The sequence below is a fragment of the Myodes glareolus genome, chromosome 16 (assembly GCF_982192425.1).
Source record: "Myodes glareolus chromosome 16, mMyoGla1.1, whole genome shotgun sequence".
NCBI lineage: Eukaryota > Metazoa > Chordata > Mammalia > Rodentia > Cricetidae > Myodes > Myodes glareolus.
Genome location: NC_142041.1, coordinates 31,501,840 through 31,528,667, shown reverse-complemented (window position 1 = coordinate 31,528,667; position 26,828 = coordinate 31,501,840). Strand labels below are relative to the sequence as shown.

At 45.8% G+C, this 26,828-nt stretch overlaps 2 protein-coding genes across 2 annotated transcripts; one reads left to right on the top strand and one right to left on the bottom strand.

The window, feature by feature from the left end:
- Window positions 1–1,771: 1,771 nt before the first annotated feature.
- LOC125391051 (olfactory receptor 13C7-like) lies at window positions 1,772–2,725 on the bottom strand. Its single transcript, XM_048420334.3, has one exon. The coding sequence runs from the start codon at window positions 2,723–2,725 to the stop codon at window positions 1,772–1,774; it is 954 nt and encodes a 317-aa protein (XP_048276291.3).
- A 14,158-nt stretch (window positions 2,726–16,883) lies between these two features.
- LOC148119554 (olfactory receptor 13C7) lies at window positions 16,884–17,843 on the top strand. Its single transcript, XM_087897285.1, has one exon. It carries the CDS (start codon window positions 16,884–16,886, stop codon window positions 17,841–17,843), a length of 960 nt encoding a protein of 319 aa, XP_087753411.1.
- Window positions 17,844–26,828: the final 8,985 nt, after the last annotated feature.

The following is a 26,828-nucleotide window of genomic DNA, read 5'->3' as shown; positions in this document are numbered from 1 at the left end:
AAATCTTTCAACTGAGCCAATGTCAAATGTGGGGCAATGCAGAGTCACACAACAGAACTGTGTGCAGTGGGAAGACATGAGCAGTTGCTACAAGAGACCACACACATGCTTTCTCTCTGGACGTGTGAGCATTTTGAACAAGTACTGCATTTAACAAAGTCTCCTTCCCCTTAAACTCTGGAACAAAGGGGCAGAAACTTCCTAAACAGGTGCCATTGCCTCAAAGTCCCCTTCTGGGCTTCAGTGCTATGAATGATAAAGTATCCTGAGGGTGGGGAAGCCAATCACACACCTCTTCTGGGATTTATTAATTTGGAACTTTCTGTATCCCTGAGTTATAGTTATAAATAAGGCTGAGGTGATATTCAGTCCCTTTTGCCAGTCTTATAGAAGATGACTACTTGAAGTAATGAAATAGGGATGGAAGACCTAAGGTGAAGTATTAGATTTGCAGCAAGGATGAACCTGAATGCCATGAAGTAAAATAACCAGGTACAGAAAGGCGAATACTGAGTGGATGACCGGTCTTCCATGTGGCATCTATAGACGTCGAGTCCATAGGAACAGCACGTTGGTTCCTTCTCTTGTTGCTATGGCAAACACCCGACAGAAGCATCCCAAGGGAGGAGAAATGTGCTTTGGTTCACAGTTCACTGGGTCCATCCTGGCAGGAGATGCACGCATCTGGAGCAGCTCGGTCTCTGGCTGCAGGAGCATGTTACAGTTCTCACATCTTTGCAAGAGAGGGAGCAGTGTTTAGACCAGAACCAGAAGCAGCAACCAGCTCAAGTCTCATTCCCAGGATCCACTCTTGACAGCTTAGTGACAATCCCAAAGGTTCCACAACTTCCCAGAACAGTGCCACCAGCTGGGGACCAATTGATCAGACAGATGAGCTGGTGGGAGACATTATACATTCAAACCATAACAGAGAAGTGTAGTGACTGGAGGTGGTGGCTGAGGAAGGAGGAAGTGTTGATCCAGGGCTGCATCATAAGACTGTCTTTAAAACAATTAAAAGGATTTCATTCAGCAAATGCTTTTGAGGGAGTGAATTTTTTTTCTCTAAGCACAGACAATGACCATAAAGGGCACACACGGGTGACACACGCACACTGTTCACACACCTGTGCTGGTTGTTCTGTGTCGCTGGCTGGCTTTCCCTGAAGCTGATTCTGATGGGGAGATTTTTTCCACGCAGGACGTGTTCTGTGGGAGCTGTTGAAGGGAGCAGAGGGAGAACACGGGCTGCCACAGAGAAGTGTTTGCAGCACGGCTTTTGCGGATAATCGGGAGATCTAAGCCTTTCTGTTACCGCTGAAGGATTACAGGCTGTGAGCTGACCTGAGAAGAGACCATGACAGTGGGTGTGGTAGCTCTCCTTAGTTCAGGGCGGCGCAGTAGAAAAATCCAACGAATGTTGTCAGTCACTGACAGACCCAGTGGCAAGGCAATGAACACTTCATCTCTGGACAGGAGTAGGGACCCAGACAGCACACCACAGCCTCCATTCCATACTCCTAACCGAGACTTCTCCAGGTTTAGCAAGCATATAAATCTCCAGGAGAATCTTGTTAAAATGAAGATTCCCAGTCAATGGCTGTGGGCCTGGGGACTCTGTATGCCAATAAGCTCCCAGGTGATGTCAGTCTGTGAACCACACTCTGATTGGCTCTAAGGCAACTTGTCTGTCACCTGACACTACTTTGCATGAAGATTCTCAAGTGAGAGCCATCAGAACGTGTGGGTTATAGGCTATGTCCCTCCCTCTCTAGGTGAGGCATCTGTGACTTGCCAGGTCCCTTACAGCAGTCTTAACATCCTTGTTCCTCAGGCTGTAGATAATGGGATTTAACATGGGAGTCAGAAGTCCATAGAAGAGGGAGATGAGCTTGTCTGCAAGGTCCTGCTTGTCTGCCCCCAATGGGTCCTTGGACTTGGGCTTCCCGTACATGAAGAGGATGGTCCCATAGAAAATGATCACCACAGTGAGGTGGGCAGAGCAGGTGGAGAAGGCCTTCCTCCTCCCCTCGGCGGAGGGGATCCTCAGGATGGTCACGAGGATGAAGACATAGGAGACAAAAATGAAGAGCACTGGGACCCCCAGGAAGATCACGTTGGCCACGCCCATGCTGATGACATTGATTGAAATGTCAGCACAGGCCAACTTCAGGACAGCCAGGATCTCACAAATGAAGTGATTAATGACATTGTCCCCACAGAAAGGCAACTGCACTGCAAGGGAGATCTGCACCAAGGAGTTGGCACCACCAGCCACCCAGGAGCTGATGGCCATGGGCACATAGGCAGCCTTGCTCATGACCACTGGGTACCTAAGGGGGTTGCAGATGGCCACATAGCGATCAAACGCCATCATGCCCAGGAGCACACACTCCGTGGCTCCCATGGCAAAGGAGAGGAACATCTGTACTGCACAGCCTGAGAAGGAGATTGTTTTCCTGGGAGTGAGGAAGCCATTCAGGACCAGGGGGACCGAGGAGGTGGTGTAGCAGATGTCCAGGAAGGACAGGTTCCCCAGGAAGAAGTACATGGGCGTGTGCAGATGGGTGTCGAGGATGGTCACCAGGATAAGGACCCCGTTGCCCAGCAGGATCACCAGGTACATTGACAGGATGAGCACAAAGAATGTTTTTTCCAGCATTGGGTGGGCAGAGAGGCCTAGCAGTACAAATTCTGTCACAGTGGACTGGTTGGCTACTTCCATTTCAAACTCTGTCTTTCATCCCGAGGAATACTAAAGGCAGAAAATGCACACTCATTATTTGACTTGCTGGAGTCAACACACGATGCCTTTCACAGCATCCAGAAACTAGCTTCTGAGGTAGGTATGGTGGTGTAGACCTTTTATCTCAGCACTTGTGGGGCTGAGGTAGGACTGCAAGTTAGAAGCCAGCCTGGCTACATAGTCAGGCCTTGTCCCCAAACAAAAACTTCCCCTCTGAGATTCAACTGTAAGACCAAGTTATCTAAAAGCCCTTCTATGTGACAGAGCTGGAGAAAGAGAATTAAATTTAATGATGTAAAGGATATCTATGTAGTTAATGCTGCTTTGACAGCTTAAGTAATGTAGTATGTTGATATATACTGTTTTCTGCACCTTATAGGAGAGCAGGACCACTCTGTGAGTAATTCTATGTGCCGCGTGTTTGGAGACCTTGGGCAATCACAGTTCAGTGACCCTGGCCATTACATAGTGTATTGCCTGTACTTCTGAACCTGGATCTTCTCACATACCAAGTTCAGTTATAATTTTAGTTCCTACACTGAGAATATACTTGTTTAAAAACATAAAATTTCCTACCTTCTTAATGGTCTGTGTGTGTGTCTGTGTGTGTCTGTGTGTGTGTGTGTGTGTGCACATGAGTGTGTGTGTGTGTGTGTGTGTTTGAGGGGTTGTCTGTGCGCATACCATGTGCCAGAGGCCGGAAGAGAGCATTGACTCTATTGGACCTGGAGTTAAAGGCAGTTGTGAGCTGCCTGATGTGGGTGCAGACAACCCACCCAGGTCCTCCCAGGAAAGCAATATGAACTCTTCACCATTGAGCCTTCCCTCCAGCTCAGGGCTCTGTCTCTAAGGCAAAGAGTCCCTGTCCTCGTCTCCAGCAATGCAGGCTGGAGAGAAGAGTCTTTCCCGTTTCCCGCATGACCGTGCCTAGCTGCACCTTGACTGCTCAGAAATGCGGCTGGAGATCCAGAGCCTTACCTGATTGTTGGGGCCTCCTCAAAATCCACATTTCCAGCTCCAGAAGGGTGGGCCCTTGAGTCCCCACATTGAAACTGAGAAGAAGAAAACTCAAGAAGAAAGGCCTTCCCACACCATTCGGAGGTTTGCAGACACACACACGTGCAAATCTGTTCTGCCTCCCGGAGCCAGCACCTGTGCCACAGATGGTCACAATTCTGCTTCCAAATTGCTTCCAAACACCAAATGTCATAAGACCCTGCACAGGAGAGACAAAGTGACATGTAAGCTGACTGTGCCTAGTACCGGTTATATGCTCTGATTTCAAACATAGTACGTGCCTGTAAACAGCACATGAGAGGCAGAGGCAAGAAGACAGCCACAAGTTCAAAGCCATGCTGGCCTACATAGAAGGTTCCAGGCCAGGCAAGGCTAGTAGGACCCTGTCTCAAAAAGGCTAACAAACTAACTAACTAACTAACTAAATCTAACAAACAAATATCTAAACCCTGATGTCAATGTGGTACATACATACAGTAGAATTTTATTCAGTCGTAAAGAAAAATGAAAATTTCAGGAAAATTGATTAGTGGACAAATACTGTTTTAAGCATGGTAGCTTAGGCTTAGAGATAAATGCCATACGTTCTCTCTCATACTGAATACTAGCCTCTGATAGTTAAATATTCATGTCCAACTGAAAGCAAGTATGAGGAAGGGCCAGGAATCCAGAAAGGGACCCATGCAACTTGGGGGGGTTAAGGGAAGAGGCCGGGGGATAGTGATAGAACAAAGTGGAAGAGGGGAGGGTGTAAGAGGGGCAGGGAGATGAGTGGGAATGGGGAGGGCAAACAACCAAAATGAAATATATATTTAAAAACCCATATGGAAATCTATTACTTTATCATCTAATTTTAAAAACAAGAAATTAGAATAAAACTGAAAAACTTAGAAAACAAAACAAACAAACACACAAAACCCACCTGACTGCAGGAGAGTGTGGTGACTCAAGCTTGTAAGCCCAGGAGACAGCAGGCAGAAGGATCATGAGTTCAAGGCCAGGCTACAGAAGAAGGCCTGGTCTCAACAAACCAAACCCAGTTCGGCGTGGTGGCACTTGTTTATCATCCAAACACTCGGGAGGCAGAGGCAGGTGGATCTCTGTGAGTTTGAGGCCAGCCTGGTCTACAGAGCAAATTCCAGGAGAGCCAGAGCTATGTAGAAAGACCCTGTTTCGCAAAACACTATCACCACCAACAAAACAAACAAACATAAAATACAAGAGAAAGCAAACAAAAAAAGCTCACTTAATATCAACAACAACAAAACTCTTGGTTTCTGTACTTCCTTCACAGATCACCTATGGAATCTATTTCTAATCTGTGTGTGTGTGTGTGTGTGTGTGTGTGTGTGTGTGTGTGTATCACAGCTTCTAGCCAAGCATGGTGGTGCACACCTATAATCTCATCACTCAGGAGGCTAAGGCTAGATCATGAGTTTGAAGACAGTCTGGGTTACATACATAGTGAGAACACGTCTTTTAAAAAAAATACACAGCTGGGCATGGTGGCACACACCTTTAATCTCAGTACTTGGGAGGCAGAGGCAGGCTGATATCTGAGTTCCAGGCCAGCCTGGTCTACAGAGTGAGTTCTAGGGTAGACAGGGCTACACAGATACACCCTGTCTCAAAAAACAACAAAACAGACAAGCACCCCAAGCACTGATAGACAGCAGTCCTAGAAATGTCACTAACCTGTCTCAGCCCCTGTTGGGACAGAGTTGGAGCAGTACAGAGGTCAGGAGGGGTTTGAGGCTTGCATGTTGTCCTAAGGATGGTGGTGGTGGTGGTGTGTGTGTGTTTTCTAATTGGTCATGATAGTGTTCAGAATCTCAGGATATCAGTGGTTTGGGGATAAGGAAACAACATCTAAAGAAAAGCTATCAGAAGGCAAAATTTCCCCAGATTGCCAATCCAGTCACTGAAGTCTCCTTCATAGGGGTCTTCTCCTTGCTGAATGGTTTTGTAATCTTGATCAAATGTTTGAGGGGTGGGGTGCAGTAATTTGGTCAGGAAGTCTGGATTCTTTGGGGGACATCACATCTGCCTTGCTCTAACTTCTTTCTCTCACTGATCCTAAGTCAGCCTCCCAGGCTCTTACAAGCGCACCTACCTGCTCCTTTGCAAGCTGCAACCTTCAGAGCCGAGCAAATCGCTGTCTTGTCCATCCAATCCTAGCCCGGCCCACTCCATGCACCTCCCTTCAGCTAGAGGAAAGCTGACCCAAGAGTAATCTTGAACTTACCCAGCGTGGAGTCCAATCCAAGCTGTGCTCATTGCTTCTGGGAGCAGACTTGTGGGACGGCAATGTGGCCAGTGTACCGAGGTGAGGACAGGTGACTAGCTCTGAGTCACCTGCCCCGCTCAGTGCTATCTAGCCATAACAAGCAGGCCAAGTAAGGCACATCCCTCAGAGGTGTCTCAGCACCAGCTAGATGTGCAGTGTTGGTGACATAAACTCTAACTATTGTCTTGCCTCCTGGTTCTCTACATGACTCTGAAGGTCAGGGACTCCAAGATGTAATCTTAGCCTTACAAGCTCATGCCTGAACTTAGGGCTCAGCAGCATGGAGAGGGGGTTCTGATTCTCAAGCTCGAGGCTCCCTGGGATCCCCAACCCATAGGCGGCTGTGCTAGGGCCAGTGAGCCACACCCAACCACTAGACCCAGAAGCTCTGCGCTCCACCCTGCTCTCCAGGGCTCCGGATTCTCCAAGGAGCTTAGGACAGGGTTGCTGTGGGGCTAGGTCCCATCCCAGAAGCAATTTAAAGTTTAGTGAGCGGCTCTGAGTTGAGACTCCACCCTTCAGGCCCAATTAAGCACGTGGAAATCTACCTGGAGCTTCCTCTCAACACAAAGTTCAGCTCAACAAAGTTCTCGGGTGCCGGGTTCCCAGAATTCTCCTGGGGTTTATCCCAAGGATTGATTCAAGGTGACTCTGTCACCTCAGAGAACCTACACGTAAGAAAAACTGAGCCTCAGGGATCTCGATGCAGTTTCCCCAGTCACCCACTGGGTCTCCCATCCATCCACTGACCCGCTGACTCTCCCCACCACCACCAACCTCCCATATCCCGCTAACCTTCCCATTACCGCAGACCATCTCTCTGCTACAGACTCATTAGGGTGGATGAGAGGCACAGGGACCAGAAGTGGGGCACTGTCTTCAGAGAAGGACCAGCAGAGTAGAATTATGGGAAGACCAGATATGGCTCAGCAGGCCATAAAGCTGTCCAGGAGGCAGGGGACTGTAGGGTGTGCAGACCTTCCTAGTCCAGGATGAAAACTAATAGGCGTGCAAGCCATGGTACCCTTGGGAAATGCTTAGAAGTTAGAGAAGGTGAGATTTAGAGAGCTACCTGGATAGCAGGTACAGGGGAGAGATGAGTCAGTGAAGGTTAAAACACCTGCCAGGTTCAGGACACGCTCCCCAGATACGGCCTCTTCAGCTACTAAGTTTTTTAAACTGAGGGTGATACTTACAGTTTGGATCTGAAATGTCCCCCAGGAGACATTGCTGTTTGCTTAATCCCAGCTTGGTACTATTGAGCTGGTAGAAACCTGAAGTGGCAGACATAGTGGAAGGTGTGCTAATCACAGGCATGGGACTGGAGGAGACACTGCATCCTGAGCATGGGGTGAGTGGCTGTCCTCCACCACATCCTCCCCATCATGGTCAGTTGGCTTGCCACAGGCCCGGAAGCCAAATAACCATGGGCTGAAGCCTGTGAGCTAAAAACGTTTTCTCGGGGCCAGGCATGTCGCTCAGAAGGTAGAGTGCCTAACATGTGGGAATCTCTGGCTCCATTCTCCAGAATCATCTAAATGGGCATGATGGCTCATGTTTGTAAACTAGCCCTCAGAAGGTGGAGGCAGGAGGATCAGAAGTTCAAAGTCATGCTTGGCCACGTAGATCAGAACTGGCTACATGAGACCCCCTCCTGTCTCTGAACCATTTTCTCTTTATAAGTTAACCTTCTCAGTCATATTGTTCAGTTATTAAAAGCCGATTAACAAGAACGCACAGGAAGGCATCTAGCACCTTCTCTCACTCTTGTTCCTGTTGTGGTACATGCCTGTGATCCCTGAGCTCAAGAGGATGAGGCAGGAGGATCACATTTCAAGGCTAGCATGGGCTACATCACAAGATCTTGTCTCAGCAAAGAGAAATTAAAAGATAGGAGCAGAGAACAAAAAGATGGTTCAGTAAGGTGACCTGAGTTCAATACCCGGGATGCATATGGTAGGAGAGAATCTACTTCAACAAGTTATCCTCTTACCTTTGTGTGACCCCTGTGTGTGCAAGCAGGCACGTGTACACACACACACACACACACACACACACAGAGAGAGAGAGAGAGAGAGAGAGAGAGAGAGAGAGAGAGAGAGAGAGAAACAAACTTAGCAAGAATGCTTTTAAGCCATAAGGGTATGTCTTAGGGTTCCTATTGATTTAATGAAATACCATGACCAAAAAGCAAACTGGAGAGGAGAGGGTTTATTTGGTTTACATTTCCATATCACTGCGTGTTATCAAGGAAGCCGGGACAGGACAGAAACTCAAACAGGGCAGGAACCTGGAGGCAGGAACTGATGCAGAGGCCATGGAGGGGAGCTGCTTATCGGCTTCCCCTGACCTGCACAGCCTGTTTTCTTGTAGAACCCAGGACCACCAGCCCAGAGATGAACACACCCAGATTGGGCTGGGCCCTCCCCATTTGTCATGAATCAAGAAAATACCTTACAGCCAGATCTTTTTTTCAATTGAGGTTCCCTCCTTTTAGATAATTCTAATTTGTGTGTTAAGTTGATATAAAACCAGCTAACACAGGTTACCAAGAGATCTGACTGCTTCCCTAATTACTATATTAGTTATTCTTCCTCCTGCAGTATAATTCGCAACTACTTTCCATTTTCTATCAAACTTTCTTAAATGAACATTCAGAGCAAGTCTTTCTTCCTCTTATAAAAAGCTCCCCAGGGAAGCTGGGCAGTGGTGGTGCACGCCTTTAATCCTAGCACTCAGGAGATAGTCAGATCTCTGTGAGTTTGAGGCCAACCTGGTCTACAGAGCGAGTTCCAAGACAACCAGGACAGCTAAGGCTACACAGAGAAACCTTGTCTTGAAAGACAAACAAAACGACAATGCAGGTGCAGAAGGGCTGGAGAGGTGAGATGGCTCAGGGGTTAGGAACGCACGCTGCTCTTCCAGAGGACTCAAGTTTGGTCCCCAACATCTATGTTGGGTGGTTCACAGCCACCTCTAACTACATCTCCAGGGGGACTGGACACCCTTTTCTGGCCTCTGAGGGCACCTGTACTCACATACCTGAGCATACACATAGACACATAACTAAAAATAAGAATAAAACTGTTTAAAGTTCATTAATTTCATGGGTATGGGTGTTTTGCCTGCATGTGTCTGCACCAGAAGCAAGGCTGGTACCCACAGAGGCCAGAAGAGGGCTCTAGTGCTCTTAAACTAGTGAGACATTCTCCAGGACATGGAGGTTTAGAAAAAAAAAAGCCTGAATGTCAGGAACAGTTATATTGAATAAATTAGTATGCTTTTCTTTCATTCATCTGTCTTGTGATAACTCGAGCCAATGAACAGAAGAGGCTGTTTTCTCTCTCCCACAAACCAGACCCTGAGTCTAGAAAGCAGGTGAGGAGGAGCCCTGTGTGGACAGGCAGGGGTGCAGCAGCTACAGGGTTGATTCTGGCTCTTTGGTACATAAGTTCTGAATTTCTGTTGTACCCAGTCACATTAGTGTCTGCGAATAAATAAATGTCTAGTAAACCTTTCTGTGTTTGAGGAGTTTATGGCACATTGGATTTATTATGCTTGTGATATCAGTGAAGCATTGGCGTCAGTGAGAGGTGCCATTAACGGTTTTCCAAATCTTGTGCTTTCTATTGCTCCCAACAAGCCTATGAAGTAGGCATGGGGGTTATGGTCATATAGTAAGCAAACAGAAATAAATAAATAAACAAATAATATTTAAACTAGTAAATGAAATTTTTTGTGAACCACGCTAGCATACTATTGAGCCCAAGATGGGATTGTGAGAACACTACCACCTTTACAGCAGGCTAATCAAAGGCATGGAGGACCAGACTTTTGACTAGCATCTGAAAGTGGGAAGATGCAGCTAACAAATTCTAACTTCCCCATTTGATGTTTGGAAGGTAAGAAAGTTGCTTGCTGAGGACACAAACAAGTAGGCAAACACACACACACACACACACACACACACACACACATACACACACACACACAGTTGCTATTTGGAGCATGCAAGTATGCTAGAATACCAGCAGATAGGAACTGGGGGGCACTCCTGCAGGCAGCATTTGTGTTGTCTAGCATCTTTGCAGCCAGGCAGTCTAATCCTCGCCCTAGCATGGCTTTTCTCACTTAGTAAATCAATCTTTCTTTTCTTTTCTCTCCTCTTCTCCCTTCCACACCTCCTTTCTCCTGCCCATTTTCCAATGTTGAGGATGGATTGATTCCAAGTGAGGCAGCTGCCCTGTACCCGAGCCACCTTGCCTTCCTGCCTTCTTGCCACTGGAGGGCACACTCCCCGAATGGCCAGCCCTGGCTCCAAGTACAGGTTTCCGTTTCATTGGAGTATGGGCTCATAAGTTTGCTGAAGCTGGGTATGGTTACCCAGGCCTAGAATCCCTGCACTTGTGAGGGGGAAGCAGGAAGTTCAGGAGTTTAAAGCCAGCCAGGAGCCTGAGCTACTTTGTCTCAAAACTTAATTAATTGATGCATAAAAAGTGAAAAGCTTACAGAATAAAGAAATGAGTTGCAGGTGGGGTTTTTCGTTGGAACCTCTGGTCAGCTCTTTATTAACCAATGAGAATAACTGTATAAAGATTGTCCCACAACATTTCCCCCCTTTTGTCTAATTAAAAAGAAAGGTTTTAACTTTAACATAGTAAACCTATATACAACAAAATAGATATCAAGTAAGAATTAAAGTTACAATAACCAGTCCATTTGTATTTGTCAGAATTAGAGAAAATACTCTATTATCTATCTTATCTCTGTGAGTTTACAGTTTTATACCTAATTTACTTGTTATCATAACTAAGGAAAACTTTATTTATTCTTAACTCTATCAAAGACCTCAGAAGGGTACACTATTATCTAAAAACAGGGACATCTGGCTGCGTGGACAGTTACCCAAAGTTCTTCTGTAACATTGCAGCATCCACCCTTAGCCTACAGGCCTACTTTATGTGGATGTCAGACATTTCTGAGAAGCAGGGAATTTTGAAGGAATGTCCTCCCTTGCCTTGGCCAAGTTTGGCAGTTCCTTTATTTTGCATCCTGTTGGTCCAGTTTGGACAGTAAACTGTCAGCAATTGAGGCATTGGCAGTTTCTTTGTCTAGTGGCTAGCTTTTGCCACAAAGAAAACAAACTTCATATGGAGTTTCTTCAATACCCATCATTCTCTCTAAAGTGAATTGGTGCTGGCATGAGCAGGCCATGTCTCACTGTCAAGAAAGTCTTATATTATTAAAACATTTTTATCACCATATTCTGTAGGTCTTTGAAGTGTTTGAAGACCATCTGTCTATATTTGTTTAACCTTGAAAATATATCTAATATGACTACAAACTTGATTATTATAGATGACAAATTATTAGTCTGTATTCCTTAATTATACATTACATTTTTAAATGAGCTTTATAGACAAAATACCACAACCAAGAGTAGAAATATACAAATAGTATAGTAGAAATAACCTTAAATTTGTATCAATAAACCAAAATTCATATCAATCTAAAATATTTTGAGATTAATAGTTGTTTTTTAATTAAAGTAGATTAAATCATTGACCCTTTTATGTCATCATTTTTATATTATACCCACTTTTTCTTTTAGAAAGAGATCTTTAACTTTAACTCCTTTGTTTAGCTTTGTTCCTGACTATGATTTATAACAACTTATAACTAACTCCCTTTAAATGATGACAAGCATCCATAACCAATCTTTTGGAAATGTGGGCATTGTTTTCTCTAGACAGCTTTCTGTTGTTTGGGGGCATTGGCATCTTTGGGGGACCCTGAGAAAATTTAGGATAATAGTTAAGTCTTGGCTGAAGTAATCTGTGAAGCTGGACCATCTCAGCCAGCAGCCTTGAAGCTATTCTGGGTGCAGAATTCAGAGTTAACTGCAACAGAAGCATTTTGAGATGCTGGATTACCTGGTCCATTCATTTTTATTGGTGTCTGGCCCCCTTGCTCTGAAAATACATAAACTTTTTAAGGTAACATACATATCTGCTTTAACACAAATATAGACTGTGTTGTACATAAGCCAGCCAAAGATAATTTTTAGTTTTATGTTTGAACAGGTAAAATATATGTTACACATTTGTAGTTTTTCTAGGTTTATTTCTTTATGTCTGTATCTAGGATTTTCAGGATTTTCCCCAATCAAACCTGATCCATATCAACCTGATTCCTCAGTCTCTAATCATCTTTTGACTTGCATTTTGAAGTCAAGATATCTTTAAAACATAGGTTGGTTTAAAGCAGCAGCCTCCATAATACAATGTGTTTCAGCAACTGTCAGTTGTTCATCAGAAGTCAAAGGATTCAAAGATGGCACAGTAACATACAGGATCCAGACTCTCTGTGCATTTCCTATCTTGATGGGATGATTTTTTAAATTTTACTTTACTCCTTTTTTAAGGACTTCACTTTATTATTTTTAAATCTATGACTGCATATCTTTTTTCTTTCCCAAGCCTGTGTATATTTTTTTAACACATTGTAACCAATTTAGAGGTTTTTTCCCCATCTGTATCTGTCTTTATTGAACATCTGTGTTGCTTTTTGATCACATGAGATGAATCTTAAATTATGTCAACCGCCAGCACTGCTCAATTTAGTGCATGGTGCTAGCGCATGGCAGTTGGTCGCTGACTCCATCCCACAGGCAGTGGCCAGGAAATGCCTCTCTGCACCAAGGCCTGCAAGAGCAACTGCCAGAACCTGCCATGTGACTTAGCTCATGGCATACTGGTGAGATTTGTACTGGTGGCTCAAGCTCACATGCAGCAGCTGGGAGATGTATTTCTACAGAGACCAACAGGAATGATATGAGATTAGGAAGCTGCTTTTGGCTCCATTTCAGTGTGTTTAGAACCTTTTAAAAAGTTTTCTCAGATGGATGTATGTGCTAGATGTTTGGATGCCATTTGTAAGTGGAGTTTTTCATTGGGACCACAGGCCAGTTTTTTATTAACCAATGAAAATTAATACACATTCACAGTGCACAAAGATTGTTCCACAGCAATAGTCCATTCTCTAGACCCTGTCTTGGGTCACACTCAGTTCGTGACTCCTATGAGGTCAAGGGATACATACCAGATGGACGATCATTTTATTGGATGCCCAAAGAGGACTAAGGGATATCATAGCCGTTTGTGTCACAGTGCCTGTCTTAACAGGATAAAAATGTAAAGAATGTAATTTTTTCACTCAGACATCTCCCCCAAACCACTGCACTAGCACAGGCTAATAGGACTTGGCCATAGCACTGAAAATCTTGGAGAGAGGATCTTGGAGAATTGCATAATCGCTAAACAGTTATGGACACTGTTGACCAATTATGTTGTTCAGAAGGAGAAGAGAGGGAAGGAAATGATGAAAAGAAGTAGCTAGCTAACTTCTTCTAGTGCCTTCCAGATAATTGGATCTTAGGGATGTTATCCCAGAAGGATACAAAGTTTCGAAGCCGAGGACACAAACTTTCTGAGCTTTAAATGATCTTGGGGACTAAAAACGGTCTCAAAGAACTAACAAGAATTTAAATTAACTTCTAAGGGTAATGCTCCAACTTTTGGAGGTTGTGCCCTGAGCACAAGAGGTAGGTAGAGGGGAGAGGTCCAGCCTGACCCTCAGGGCATCACACGTTCTGAGCTCTCACCCTAGCTCTTTCCCACTCGTTGAGAAAGCACCTAGCTATTCTTGGTCAACATGTTCCCAAGAAAGGTAAGTGGAGACTTTGATCAAACAATGCCAAACTTTCATTAACAGAATAATTCAATTCAGCCTACAACAGGCAGACCCAAGGCAGTGTGGTATAGTTCTCATGGAATCACAAAGGCCCATGGAGCTGCAGGAGTCCCTAAGACCAGAGCTGAGGGAAGGTTGGCCAGGCATCCACACCCTGGTAAGCTGTCACTCACCTAAAACCACTGGGCATTTTCTCATTTTGTAAAGTCCACAGTCTGATGGTACCAACGAGCTGGATTTCTGGATTTGGTGCTGGTGATATTAAAGGAAATGTCTCCTCTACAAAACCTGGATTCTGGGGGAGACTTGAGGGCTGACCACGGGAGAATGGAAAACCCAGCTGGGTACTGCTCTGCCCAGCACAGCCCATATACTACACGGACAACATACTCTGTGTCTTTGGGCTGCCTTCAAGCTTGAATATTATTCACATTATCAACCTTGTGGTTGATTTCTGGATGATACGTTGGCTCTAAGAAATATTATATATTTTTAAAGCCCTATGAGAAAAAAGCTATAGATTCTTGCTCATCCTCATGTTGACATGCAGCCATTCATGGACAGGGTAGGGGTGATGTATAGAAGAGGGATTAACTACCTTGGGGATGGGGTTACAGACAGCAGGGCCAGACAGAGAAGCAGAATTTGTACACTGTCATTCTGACAGTGAAGCCTGGGTTCCAGGCTTATCGGGAGTGTAGGAAGGAAAACCCACCAGCAGCAGGTGAATAGGTTGCTAAGTGTGGTCAAGGCCTGCTGTGATCACTGTGGCAATATAATGTTTTACGTTAACAGTGATATGAATGCCTGTGTGATTATTTAATTTCACAACTATTTCCCTACTAGAATCATCCCTTAGGGTCAAAGACCATGCCTTTTTCACTGCAATGTCCCTCAAACCTAGAAGTATGTCTGGCCCAAAAGAGATGTCCAGTAAGTGTCTGTTAACCCAGGCTGAGTTACAGTGGCCCTGACATGGTGACAGTCATTAAGTCTAAGCACAAACGGAGCAGTGTCTCAGATTCACAGTAAGGACTGAGGAAGACGCTGAGTTGCTCTCGCCCCTGGAGGGATGACTGCCTGGGAAGTTCATAGCTGTTTTAGAGACAGTGGTCGGAAGAGCAGATGCCTGAGATCACACACAAGTTTTCAGTATTGTTTTGAGGGCTCTTTTGGTTTGGTTTGATTTTCTCTACTGGCCAAAACAAATCCCAGTGTCGAGAGGCACTTAAACCTCTGAGGTGCCCATCAAGCATCTCTAGAGTGAGCAGAGCAGGCCAAGGCTCAGTGGGTCATCTGGAGCGAAGCAGAGGCGCTGGCGTGGGCAAAGCGAAACACGAGATGAGAGAAAATGTAGTCAGAGCTCTTGGGCCAAGGGCTGCTCTTCCAGCCCTCACAACCTGGTGGCTAGAAGTGTCTACAGGGTGCTAGGACTCGGCACTGTGCTACCAGTGTGGCAGGGCTGCTTCTCAAAGAGGTGTCAGTGTCACAGAGCCGTCATCTTGACTGTCGCTGCCCCCATGATGGGCTTCTGCTGGCTTCCGTTTGTGTTGTCTACTTAATAGACTTTATTTTCTTTCCCTCCCTCCCTCTCTCTGTCTCTCTGTCTGTCTGTCTGTCTCTTTCTCTCTCTCTCCCTCTCTAGTGGCATTATACTTGTGGATTCACATGTGTATCGGTGCATGCGTGCATGGATGTCTTACTCATTCATTTACTGAGGCAGGTTTTCCCAAGCAACCTGTGACAGGTCGATTTGGCTACCTTATATAGTGATATTTTATTTACGTTTTAATAAATAACGCTTGCTTAAAGATCAGAAGGGAAAGCTAAGTCATTAGAGGTCAGGCAGTGATGGCACACACCTCGAATCCCAGGATTTGGGAGACAGAGGGAGATGGATCTCTGTGAGTTCAAGGCCACCCTGGGCTATACAAGATCAATGCAGAAACAAATACAGGTGCAGGTGCTGGTGCCTCACACCTTTAATCTCAGTCCTAGGGAGTCATATGCCTTCCATCCCAGCACTAGAGGGGATATAAAATGAGAGGAAAGAGAGGCTTAGTCTGCTTAGTCTGCAGCTGCCCAGCCTTAGTAGAGGCAAGACTTCTCTAATGGCTTGGCTGCTTTGCTTTTCTGGTTTTCAGGTTGAACCCCAATATCTGACTCTGGGTTTTTATTATTCGTGCTACAAGCTTCTCTAGTCTGTTCACCACAGGGATTCCTGGTCTCCGCCTCCTGAGCACTGGGATCACATGTGGGCCATTATGATTATCTGGCTTTCTATTAAGGTTCTGGGTATCTGAACGCTGATCTTCATGGTTGCTCAGCAAGAACCTCATCCACTGGACCACCCCCACCTCACAACTTCTTTTTTCTTTTAAAATGTGTGGCAGCTGTTGTACTAGGAAAGCTGCTCACAGGGATGATCTCAGGTGAGAGTGATGCTATCTTCCTTCAGAGAGGTTTGCGTCCGCTTCTTTTGTGAATCTGAGAGCACTAAAGGCCTGGAACCTCCTCAGTCCGGTCCGAAGCCTTAGAGGCTCTGAAGATGGGAACAGCACTCACAAAGGCCTGCCCTGTGGTGCTGCCCTAGGGTTCCATCACAAAGGGGAGGACGATGGCATTGGACGGGTGCCCTGGATACTGGCCCTTGTGCTCTGAAGCCCGTTCTTTCTCTCCACAAGACCGCCAGTGAGGTTGAGTGCCAAGGTTTCTTGGTGACCTCCAGAGGCTGCAAAAGCCTCAAGAATTTGGACCCTCATTTTCCCCATAATCTTACCTGTATAACTTCTCGTATCTTCTCTCCAGTGCTTTAGAGCATCCTTTTATACATTTTGCCACTTTCTGAGTTGTGCTCTGCAGGAACGACAGGGCAACTTAACTTGTTAATAAGTTAGGAAGTTAAATATCTATCTCCTTTTATTTCCTAGAAGTGAATAATTCCACAGAGATGCCAGAGCTGTCAGGATGTCTCCAGCTGCTTGGCAGAGTGAGACTTTTGCTTGGTTGCCCAGGAGCATTTGGAGTAAGAGAATGTTGATGTTGATTTCTGAGTTCCTGCAGGTTTCAGACTGATGTGCCATGGACAGATCCAATGAGACCTCCCCTGTGACCAGCTTCATTCTCCTGGGCCTCTCTGCCCACCCAAAGCTGGAGAAAACCTTCTTCCTGCTCATCCTGCTGATGTACCTGGTGATCCTGCTGGGCAACGGGGTCCTCATCCTGGTGACCATCCTCGACACCCATCTGCATACGCCCATGTACTTCTTCCTGGGGAACCTCTCCTTCCTGGACATCTGCTACACCACCTCCTCGGTCCCCCTCATCCTCGACAGCTTCCTGACCCCCAGGAAGAGCATCTCCTTCTCAGCCTGTGCGGTACAAATGTTTCTCTCCTTTGCCATGGGAGCCACGGAGTGTGTGCTCCTGAGTATGATGGCGTTTGATCGCTATGTGGCCATCTGCAACCCCCTTAGGTACCCAGTGGTCATGAGCAAGGCTGCCTATGTGCCCATGGCTGCCGGCTCCTGGGCAGGTGGTATCACCAACTCTATAGTGCAGACATCTTTGGCAATGCGACTGCCTTTCTGTGGGGACAATGTTATCAATCACTTCACCTGTGAGATCCTGGCTGTCCTGAAACTGGCCTGTGCCGACATCACCATCAATGTCATCAGCATGGTTGTAGCCAACATGATCTTCTTGGCAATCCCAGTGCTCTTCATTTTTGTCTCCTATGTCTTCATCCTCGTGACCATCCTGAGGATCCCCTCCGCCGAGGGGAGGAGGAAGGCCTTCTCCACCTGCTCTGCCCACCTCACTGTGGTCATTGTCTTCTATGGGACCATCCTCTTCATGTACGGGAAGCCCAAGTCCAAGGACCCATTGGGGGCAGACAAGCAGGACCTTGCAGACAAGCTCATCTCCCTCTTCTATGGGGTGGTGACCCCCATGCTGAACCCCATCATCTACAGCCTGAGGAACAAGGATGTGAGGGCTGCTGTGAGGAATCTGGTGACTCAGAAGTCCATAACTGAGTGACTGTCACTGAATTCAGGCACCCAGAATGTAGGACTTCCAAAGTCCTCACTGTGCTTATAAAAAGAGCGATTCAGTGTAGAGCAGTGACTTCCCCAAGGTTCATTCATGACTTCAGGATCGAAACTAAAAATGAACCTACTTTTCTGTCAGTGTTCCATAAGCAGTAGAAGCTTCTATTTAACAGGCTGGAAGGAAAAGCCTTCACATTGCTGGAGATGCTGGCTGGCCGGCTGGTGGCTTTGTGCTCCACCTCAATGTCATCGTAGCTCAACTCTTTTAAGACCAGAAGGTGCTGCACATCTCTGGAAAGACATCAGCGTGAGCCATTAGGAAACAGATGCAGAACCAGGTTCTTGCTGTCCTCCCCTTGTGATACGTGGAACTGCTGACTGTGGTGTGTGCCTCGGAATTATCCATGTGCTTTGGTTTTGTTCAGTGTTTGTGTCTGACACGAAAAGGCCAGTGAGATGGTTCAGTGGTTAGAGGTGCTTGTGTGTAAGACTGAGGACCTGAACTTGGGCCCTGGACCCCTCTGAGAACAGAAAATTAGCTCCCAAGAGTTGTCCTCCAACTTCCTGAGGCATGCTGTGATATGTGTGTACCTGCACACACACACACACACACACACACACACACACACATATATATATATATATAATAAGTAAATAGTTTTATAAAAGGTAAGCTTGCAAAATATCACACATGCAACCACAGTGGCAAATGGCACCATTCTGGAAATACTTCTTAGCACTAGGAAAAGGAGTCTGTCCCTCAGTGATGGAACTTGTCTGTGAGGAAATACTTACATACATAAATACATAATATATATCTCACATATATATAAAGTAGGGGAAAGAAAATGGCTATAATAATCCTCAGATCAGCCTGGCATTCTCCCCACTGGCTCTGGCACAGGAGTGGTGGACTGTGGTCTGCAGGTTTGGACACATGCATGGTCAGTGGCAGTCTCAACAGCAGTAAAGGTTGGGTACCACAACAACCAGGGTATCTTTGGTAGGTAAAAAGAGGGGACTCCCCTCAAACTCGCTTTAAAAAAAATACTGTAGCTTTATTCAAAGTCAGGCCAGACTTTCGCCTGCTCAGTCAGCCACAGCTCCTTGGTTCTGAGACAATCTCACTCTTCCACATCAATATCATTCTTAGGTTGGATCTTTGTGGCTCTTGTCATCTGTGGGGTTTCTGTTTCCATACTCACTCATGGGTTAAAAACCTTTGGTTCCCACAGCCAGAGAGCAAATGTCTGTGGTTCAGGGATTTGCTACGGGGTGTTTTTCTGTATGCTGTGAATTCATGTTGCTCTCATTGGTTGATAAATAAATCTGCTTTGGCCTATGACAAGGCAGGATAGAGACAGGCAAAAAATCCCAGAAGAGATACAGGAGATTAAGGGTGAAGTCTGGGAGAAACCAGTCAGCCCCTAAAGAAACAAGACATGTAGAAAATGAGGTAGCAAGCCAGGAACCACATGACAAAGTATAGATAAGAAATGCGGGTTAATTTAAATGTAAGAGCTAGCTAATAATAAGCCTGAGTCACCAGCCAAGCATTTATAAATAATATGAAGTCTCTGAGTGGTTATTTGAGAACCGACAGACCAGAGTGGAACTTCTGATTACAGGGATTGGTCTGATGGTACTCATTCGAGTCCCAAACCAAACATAGCATCAGATGAGAACCTGACTGTCTGGCAGGGCTAACCTCTGATGCTGAAGATGGGGCCAGTCTCACCGGAACCCTCTGGATGCTGACATAGGGGTAAACTTGAAGTTGGGGATCACAGTGTAGAGGTCAAGGGGGTTAAAGGGGCAGTGGAGGATCCCACAAAAGGTCTAGTTTAGAAAGTTCTGGGTAACTCTTCCTGCTGTATGGAAATCCCAGGAAAGACAGACTGCTCCTGATTGATATTCTGATATTGAAGATTCCTATCAGCCTGCTAACAGGAATTCCATTAAAGAAAAGAAATGAATGGATTTTGTGTGTATGTGTGTGTGTGCAGTTGAGGTTTTTTGGTTTTTGTTTGTTTGTTTGTTTTTGTTTTTTGTTTGTTTGTTTTGAGGCAGACTCTTGCCATACAGCCAGGGATGTTCTGAAACTCACTATGTAAACCAGGCTGGCTTTGAACTCACAGAGATCTATCTGCGTTTGAGTTTGAAATCAAAGTTGTACATCACCCAACCTGGTCTTGTAATCATTATGTTTTCTTTTCTACTTCCCTTTGCTACATCCCCCCCCCACACCAATCTGTTTTTATTTTAGGGGTCTCAAATGTATGTGGGGGTTTTCTTAATCCTTTACTGGGTGAGTTGTGCAAATAAGCAAACAGAGCCACAAATAAGAACCAAGGAAACAGATGGGTAGAGAGAAAGTAAAGGAACACACATGGCAGAAAAGCAGGAAGGGAAGTGAGGGGGAAAAGAACCAGATGGAGAAGGGAGGTGCCCGAGGGAAGAGCATGGGGAGGGGAGGGGGACGAATGAGAACAGAGAACAATGACACAAATACAGGATGGAAGACACCGCGACAAAACCCTTCACTTTGTATGCTAACCTAAAAAATTAACTTGAAAAGTAGGTGTGGTGGCACACACCGATAATCCCAGTACTCGGGAGGTAGAGGCAGGAGGATCAGGAATTTAAGGCCACTGCCAGCTACAAAGCAAGTCAGAGATCTTGTCTCAAAAAACCAAAATGAGCCAAACCCACAATGAAACAAGAGAAGGCAGAAAGGACAGCTTGTGTCTGTAACCCAAGCTCTGAAAGATCTGAGGCGAGAGGATTACTAGGAATGTGAGGCCAGTCTGGTCTAGATAGTAAGTGATAGGCTATCCTGAGCTATCCTGTCTCCCAAAATAAACAGATGAAAGAAAAGGGAAGAGAAGGGATGAACTCAGTAAATATCTGTACAAAGCACTCAGCCTTGTGTATTTCATTATAGCAATGGGAAATTGACTGAGACACCTGGTGTGGACCCAGACCTGGGGAATGGGACTGTGTGAAAGTCATCTTCCAGTAGGACAGTCCCCAAAGCATCCCTGACCTAAGTTGCCTGCCTAGTTCCTCCTTCCCTGGATTTACCACATATATTCTATGTCATGTGCAGGAGACAGCAATTATATCTAAGTACAAATTTAATTTCTTTTCTAATTCATTATTATTGTTTGTGTGTATACATGCCATGACATCTGTGGAGGTCAAAGAACATCTCTGTGAAACTGGTTCTTTCCTTCCATCTTTATGTGGGCTCTGGGTTTAGGCTTTCTTGGCAAGCACCTTGACCCATCCTTGCTGGTTCCCGAGAACACACTTTTGGGAGCAATGTCACGGGCACCTGAATTCATGTCAGTGCTGCTTCCCAGGTGTCTGCTGTTCCTGATCCAGATGGCAGCAGAGGCTCTGCTCATGTGGAGTTGCTTATGATACACTAAACTATGGGCAAAGATGAGGACCTCATGTGAATCTTCCAAGGGGAGATGCGAAAGAGAAAGCCAAGCATACTGAAATTGTCACTTGTCTTTGGATATGGAATCTACTGGAGCTTCCTTCCTGACCTAGGCCTCACTATGTGGTTTAAGTATTTGATTCAGGCTTTCCCTATATAGCTCTGGCTGTCCTGGAGCTAACTCTGTAGACCAGGCTTGCCTTGAACTCACAGAGATCCATCTACCTCTGCCTCCCAAGGTGTGTGCCACCATACCCAGCAGGCACAGGGTAATCTTTAAGATGAGAACCTTGCTTTTAGAGTTTGTTGAACTTGCCCACCTTACCACTGAGAGGTGGGCTGGGGCCTCTATAAAGGCGAGGAAAGTGATCCTAATTCAGACGACCCGCTAAGGAAGGTAGGGGGTCCTGGGGCTCTTTGCTGGTGAACCTGCAGTTCTTTCTCTGCCTCATTCCTACCTGTTTTGCAGACTCAGCTTCTACTGACTTGTTGTGTTAAGACAAAGCCTTGGAAATAGTTTCTTTCTCCTGGCTTAATTGACTAATAAAAACTGTGTGTGTTAAATGTACTACTGCAAAGAATGGAACCCACCTCTAGGTGGAGACCCTTGCCACCTCCATAGTATATCCAGCAGGGCTACGGGAGTAAGTCCTAGGAAGGCAGGGTCTTCCCCATGATGTACTTTCCTTCTCCCGAATCCACGCCTCCTAGAGTAGTTCCCAGGAGCACAGTTGGCTCAGTCTGCCCACTCTGAGTCCTGGCTCAAGAGAGAACATTCCTCTCTTCTTCTCCTCCGATATGCTTTATAAAACCCTCTAATGCTTTGGGCTTCCTTACTCCTTTTTTTTCCCTTGGAGATCTACTCAGAAACATTGCTATACTGTATGGTTATTCTCTTTTTAATCCGAGACTGTGAGCATTCTACGTGAACAGAAGAACCTCTGCCGCCATTTAGATTTGGGCACAGTCGCTCCTGGGATGCAGCTGCTGGGCAACACAGACATACCTTTTCAGAGTCTGTGATATAGATCTGGAGATTTGCTCACAAAAGTTGGGTTCAGGGACCAGCAAGATGATTCCCCTCTCCACCCTGGCAACCTGAGCACATGGTTAACTTCCACGCAGTCTTAATTTCTCCGGGCAGCTTGAGACTTACAGTTCACATGCCCTTCGAGTTCATCCACATTGTCCCAATGACCTTTTTAATGGCTGAGTAGTATTCCACTGGGTGTAAACACCACCTTTTCTTTAACCATTCATCTTAGCTATTGTGGATAAAGTTCCAATGAGGAGGAAGTGCTGGTTTTGCGTTCCTTGGCGATCTCCTCAGAAGCGCTGCTTGGCTGTTCTCTTTTTAACCCGAAGAACTGTCCAAGTTTTGCCCAATGATAATTTTAATTTAGCATTCCTCCCAACAGCTACCCATGGGATAGAAAGGAGAACTGTCCGCTTCACTTCTGTCTTAGGGTTTCTGTTGCTGTGACGGGACACCATGACCATGGCAACTCATATGAGAGAAAACACATTTAATTGGGGTGGCTTACAGTTTAGAGGTTTAGTCCATTATTGTCATGGCCAGACATGGTGCTGGAGAAGAAGCTAAGAGTCCTACATTTTGCTCAGGCAACAGGAAGTGAACTGTGTCACTGAGCACAGCTTGAGCATAGGAAACCTCAAAGCCCACCTACACAGTGATTCACTTCTTCCAACAAGGTCACACCTCCTAATACCGCACTCTCTATGGGGGCCATGTTCTTTTCAAACCACCCCACCTCCCCAAAGTATTTTTAAATCCTTATAGTCTGAGCATATATTTTTCAGATTTCAATAGCCTCAGCTCCAATGAGTCTATATAATCCAAATGTACTCTTAATCAAGAAAGGAGAGAGAACGAGAGAGAGAGAGAGAGAGATCTTGTTCAAGTGACTTTTCTAGAGATGAAAGAGGAAAACAAAACAGACTGAGGGGAAAGTTGTTCAACAGTCAGGAGCCTCAGTCAGGGAGAGCCATTGACTCAGAGGCCAGCAGGATGCCCAGGGTACTCCTTGGGAACCAGAGCTGGTCCTGTATGTTCCCCATTAAGGCTGATGTTTGGCTCCCTTAGAGGCTAAGTCCAGGGCGGCCCGTGCGGAGCAGCCCATTAGTGATCCAAATTGAGTGTGCATCACTGCTTCCAGCTCTCCCGAGGAAATGAGAGAGCTCTTCAAAGAGCAACTGGAATCTGGCAGAGGTTGCCAGGCTGCCTGCCCGTGTAAGGAACTCTCAGCCAGACACCTGCTCTCCTGGTATGTCCAACCGTGTTTCTACCCTGAGCTCTTGACAGTCTCATCTCTAGGGGCCTCAATTTCTTTGTAAAATGAAGAGTGTGTGGCTATTCCTCTCACTCACAATGCACGGGGACAATATGGAGACTATCCGCACGGGAAGAATTGACGAGGGCGACCTGCCACTCTTTGGTTAGAGTTTCCTGTGCAACCTCCGCCTTTCATTTCCCAGAAGTTCAAGTGTACATTAACTCCAATTCCCTGATGGTTAACAGAGAGCCCTGAGCGCCTGATGGCTCTAGCTAAGGTTGCCTGCTGCAAACCTGCCATCTGGTGGGCATTTTGAAAGTTGCAAGTTCCTTTTATCTGCATCTCAAAATTTGAAGACTTTGTGAAAATGCAGATTGGTCTCAGCGACTCTGGAGTGGGTGGGTCCAAGATTCTACACCTCCAGTAAGTGTCCGGCTGGTGCCCATCCTGCTCTACCTGCAGCACTCAGAGGGTGGTGGAGAGAGGCAGGGAAGACACTTCAAGGTGGAAGCTGTGTTGTGTGGGGCCTCCTGGGGTCCTTTACTTACATTTGGAAAGATCCACCGTCTTTCTGCACTCACCATGACTGCACAGCATCTGGTTCACACTGCCACATAATACCTCTCTCACCAGGCTTGTTTACGTTTCTCAAATCATGTTTTCCAATAGCTTCCCCTGCTCAGTAAATGGATGGGTTGTGTTCATTCTTGCAGGTGGGCAGATCCTGCCTCAAATAAAGCATTTATGGCAAGACACCAGGAGTTTGGATCCATGGCCTGATCGCCTACTTTCAATTCCTATGAGTGTCATCAGACTAATGTTCACATTTTCTTAGGAAAGTCTGACTCCTGGAAAGGTCCAAGGGCTTGGGAAGATAGGGGGATGGCTCAGTGCGTGTATTAAGACACTAACACGCTGCCATAGGCTTTCTGAGAGTGAAAGACAGTTTTATCATTGATGTCGCTGCTATACGTTTTGGTTTGGTTTATGGGTTTTTGAGACAGGGTCTCATGTGGGTCTAGGCTACCTTCACTATGTAGCTGAGGCTGGCCTTGAACTACTGAGTACCCTAGTACCACCTCACAGATGTCAGTCCACGAGCCAGTCCTGAGCCATTATCCTGTACTGCTTTGCATTATATGGATCATGAGAGTTCTAATATATTCTAGTCATTCCCCTACTCCTGCTTCTGATGCCTGGCCCAGCTTTGATGTTTCCTTGTCCCTCCCCACACTGCTGGCAGTGCATAGTATGGTGTTCTCCTTTTGGGAAATTAAGTAATAAAGAGCATCTGTCAATTGCCTTGGCATTCATGTGTCACCACCAAGGTGCTTCCGTAAATTAGAATACCCAGTTTCTCTGACATGAGTGTTCACCCAACAGAAACGACCATGCGTGTTCTTACACATTCTCATGAACAAAGGTTCCGAGAATCGTTAGTCATAATGGCCACAGCTAAAAATAACAAATGCCCATAGGTATGTCCAAAGAAATTGGGCCTGGTTGGGCACTCTGTACCCCTAGCATCTGAGAGACTAAGCTTAGACAGGAGGATCATGAGTTTGAAGCCAGCCTGGACTACTGTGAGATCCCTTCTCAAAAAACAGACTAGAGACTGGTAAGATGGCTCAGTGGGCAAAGACACTTGATGCCAAGCCTGACAACCTGAATTTAATCCCTGGACCTGCATGGGAGAAAGGGAGAAGCAACTCCTACAAGTTGTTGTTATACTTCCATAGGAGCTCACCTTCACACACACACACACACACACACACACACAGAGAGAGAGAGGGGGGGGGGAATACCCTTGCATAAGAATGCCACTTAGCAAAACAACTGACAAAACCATCAAAACAGGTTGTAAAAATGAGATACTCTCAAAAATATTGCACTAAGTGACAGAAGCCAGACACACAAAGAGTGCAGTGTGTGACTGGATCCTAGAGAAGTCAAAACCAAGGCACAGTAGCAGGAGCACAAACATTGTTGTCTGGAGCCAGGACTGCAAGAACACAGGATGCTTCGGGATATAGCAGCAGTGTTTCATATCTTGGTTTTGTATAGTTATTTCTCAAGACCCGTTAGAATCACATCTAAGAATGGTCTACTTAGCCAGATTCTACTACTGGTCTACTAATGGTAATCTAGTAATGGTCTACTTAGCGGCAGCCCAATGCCTTTAATCCCAGCACTTGGTAGGCAGAGATAGGCAGATCTCTGTGAGTGTGAGGCCAGCCTGGTCTACAGAGAGTGAGTTCTAGAACAGTTAAGGTTACACAGAGAAATCCTGTCTTGAAAAAACAAAACCAAAATAAAAAAGAAACAAAAAGGTCCTGTAGAATGGTATTATTATTATTTATTATTACTTTAATGTGTACAGAAGGCTATAGAGATGGCCTGGTAGTTGCTCTTTAGAGGACCAATGTCCACATGGTTGCTCACTCTAATCTGTAACTCCAGTTCCAGGAGAGTCACGCCCTCTTCTGATGTCATCAGGCACCAGGCGCACACATGGAGTGCAGACATACACAAAAGAAGAACATTCACACATTAAAATCAATAAATCTAAAAATATTTTTTTTAAAATAAGATGTGCATGGGTGTTTGGCTTGCATGTATGTCTGTGTACCACATGTGTGCCTAGTGCCCTCAGAGACCAGAAGACGGGGGGGGGGGGCAGATCCCCTGGAATTGGAGTTACTGACAGTTGTGAGCTGCCATGTAGGTACTGGGAACTGAACCTGGGTCCTCTGCAAGAGCAGCCAGTGCTCTTAATCTCTGAGTCATCTCTCCAGTTCCAGAATGCTCCTTTTTTATGCAAATTATACCCGAAATTGTTGATTTACAAATAAAATAATCAACTTCATTTCTCAACTCTAAGTTCTTTTCTAACTGGTCATGTGTAAGCCCCCGCCTTTTCTGTGGATACCCAGGCCCGATTCAGGTGCACGCTTTCCTGAACTCGAGTCCACGAGAATGGACGACTGTCCTGAGGGTTAAAACAGACACACACAAGAGAGACTTGCTCACTTACCAAGAGTAAATGGCCACTTTATTAAACTCAAGTCGGGTATTTATACCAGTGGGCAAGGGGGTTCAAAAGGGCATGGCCTCCCCCCATCAGGAGCAGGAGAAGGAGATTACAGGTGCCCGGGCGCCCGAGGCAGAATCAGCTGGGGGAGGCAGGTGTATGGGGCCCACTGCTAGAACCTTGTTTACAGGTGGAATCACC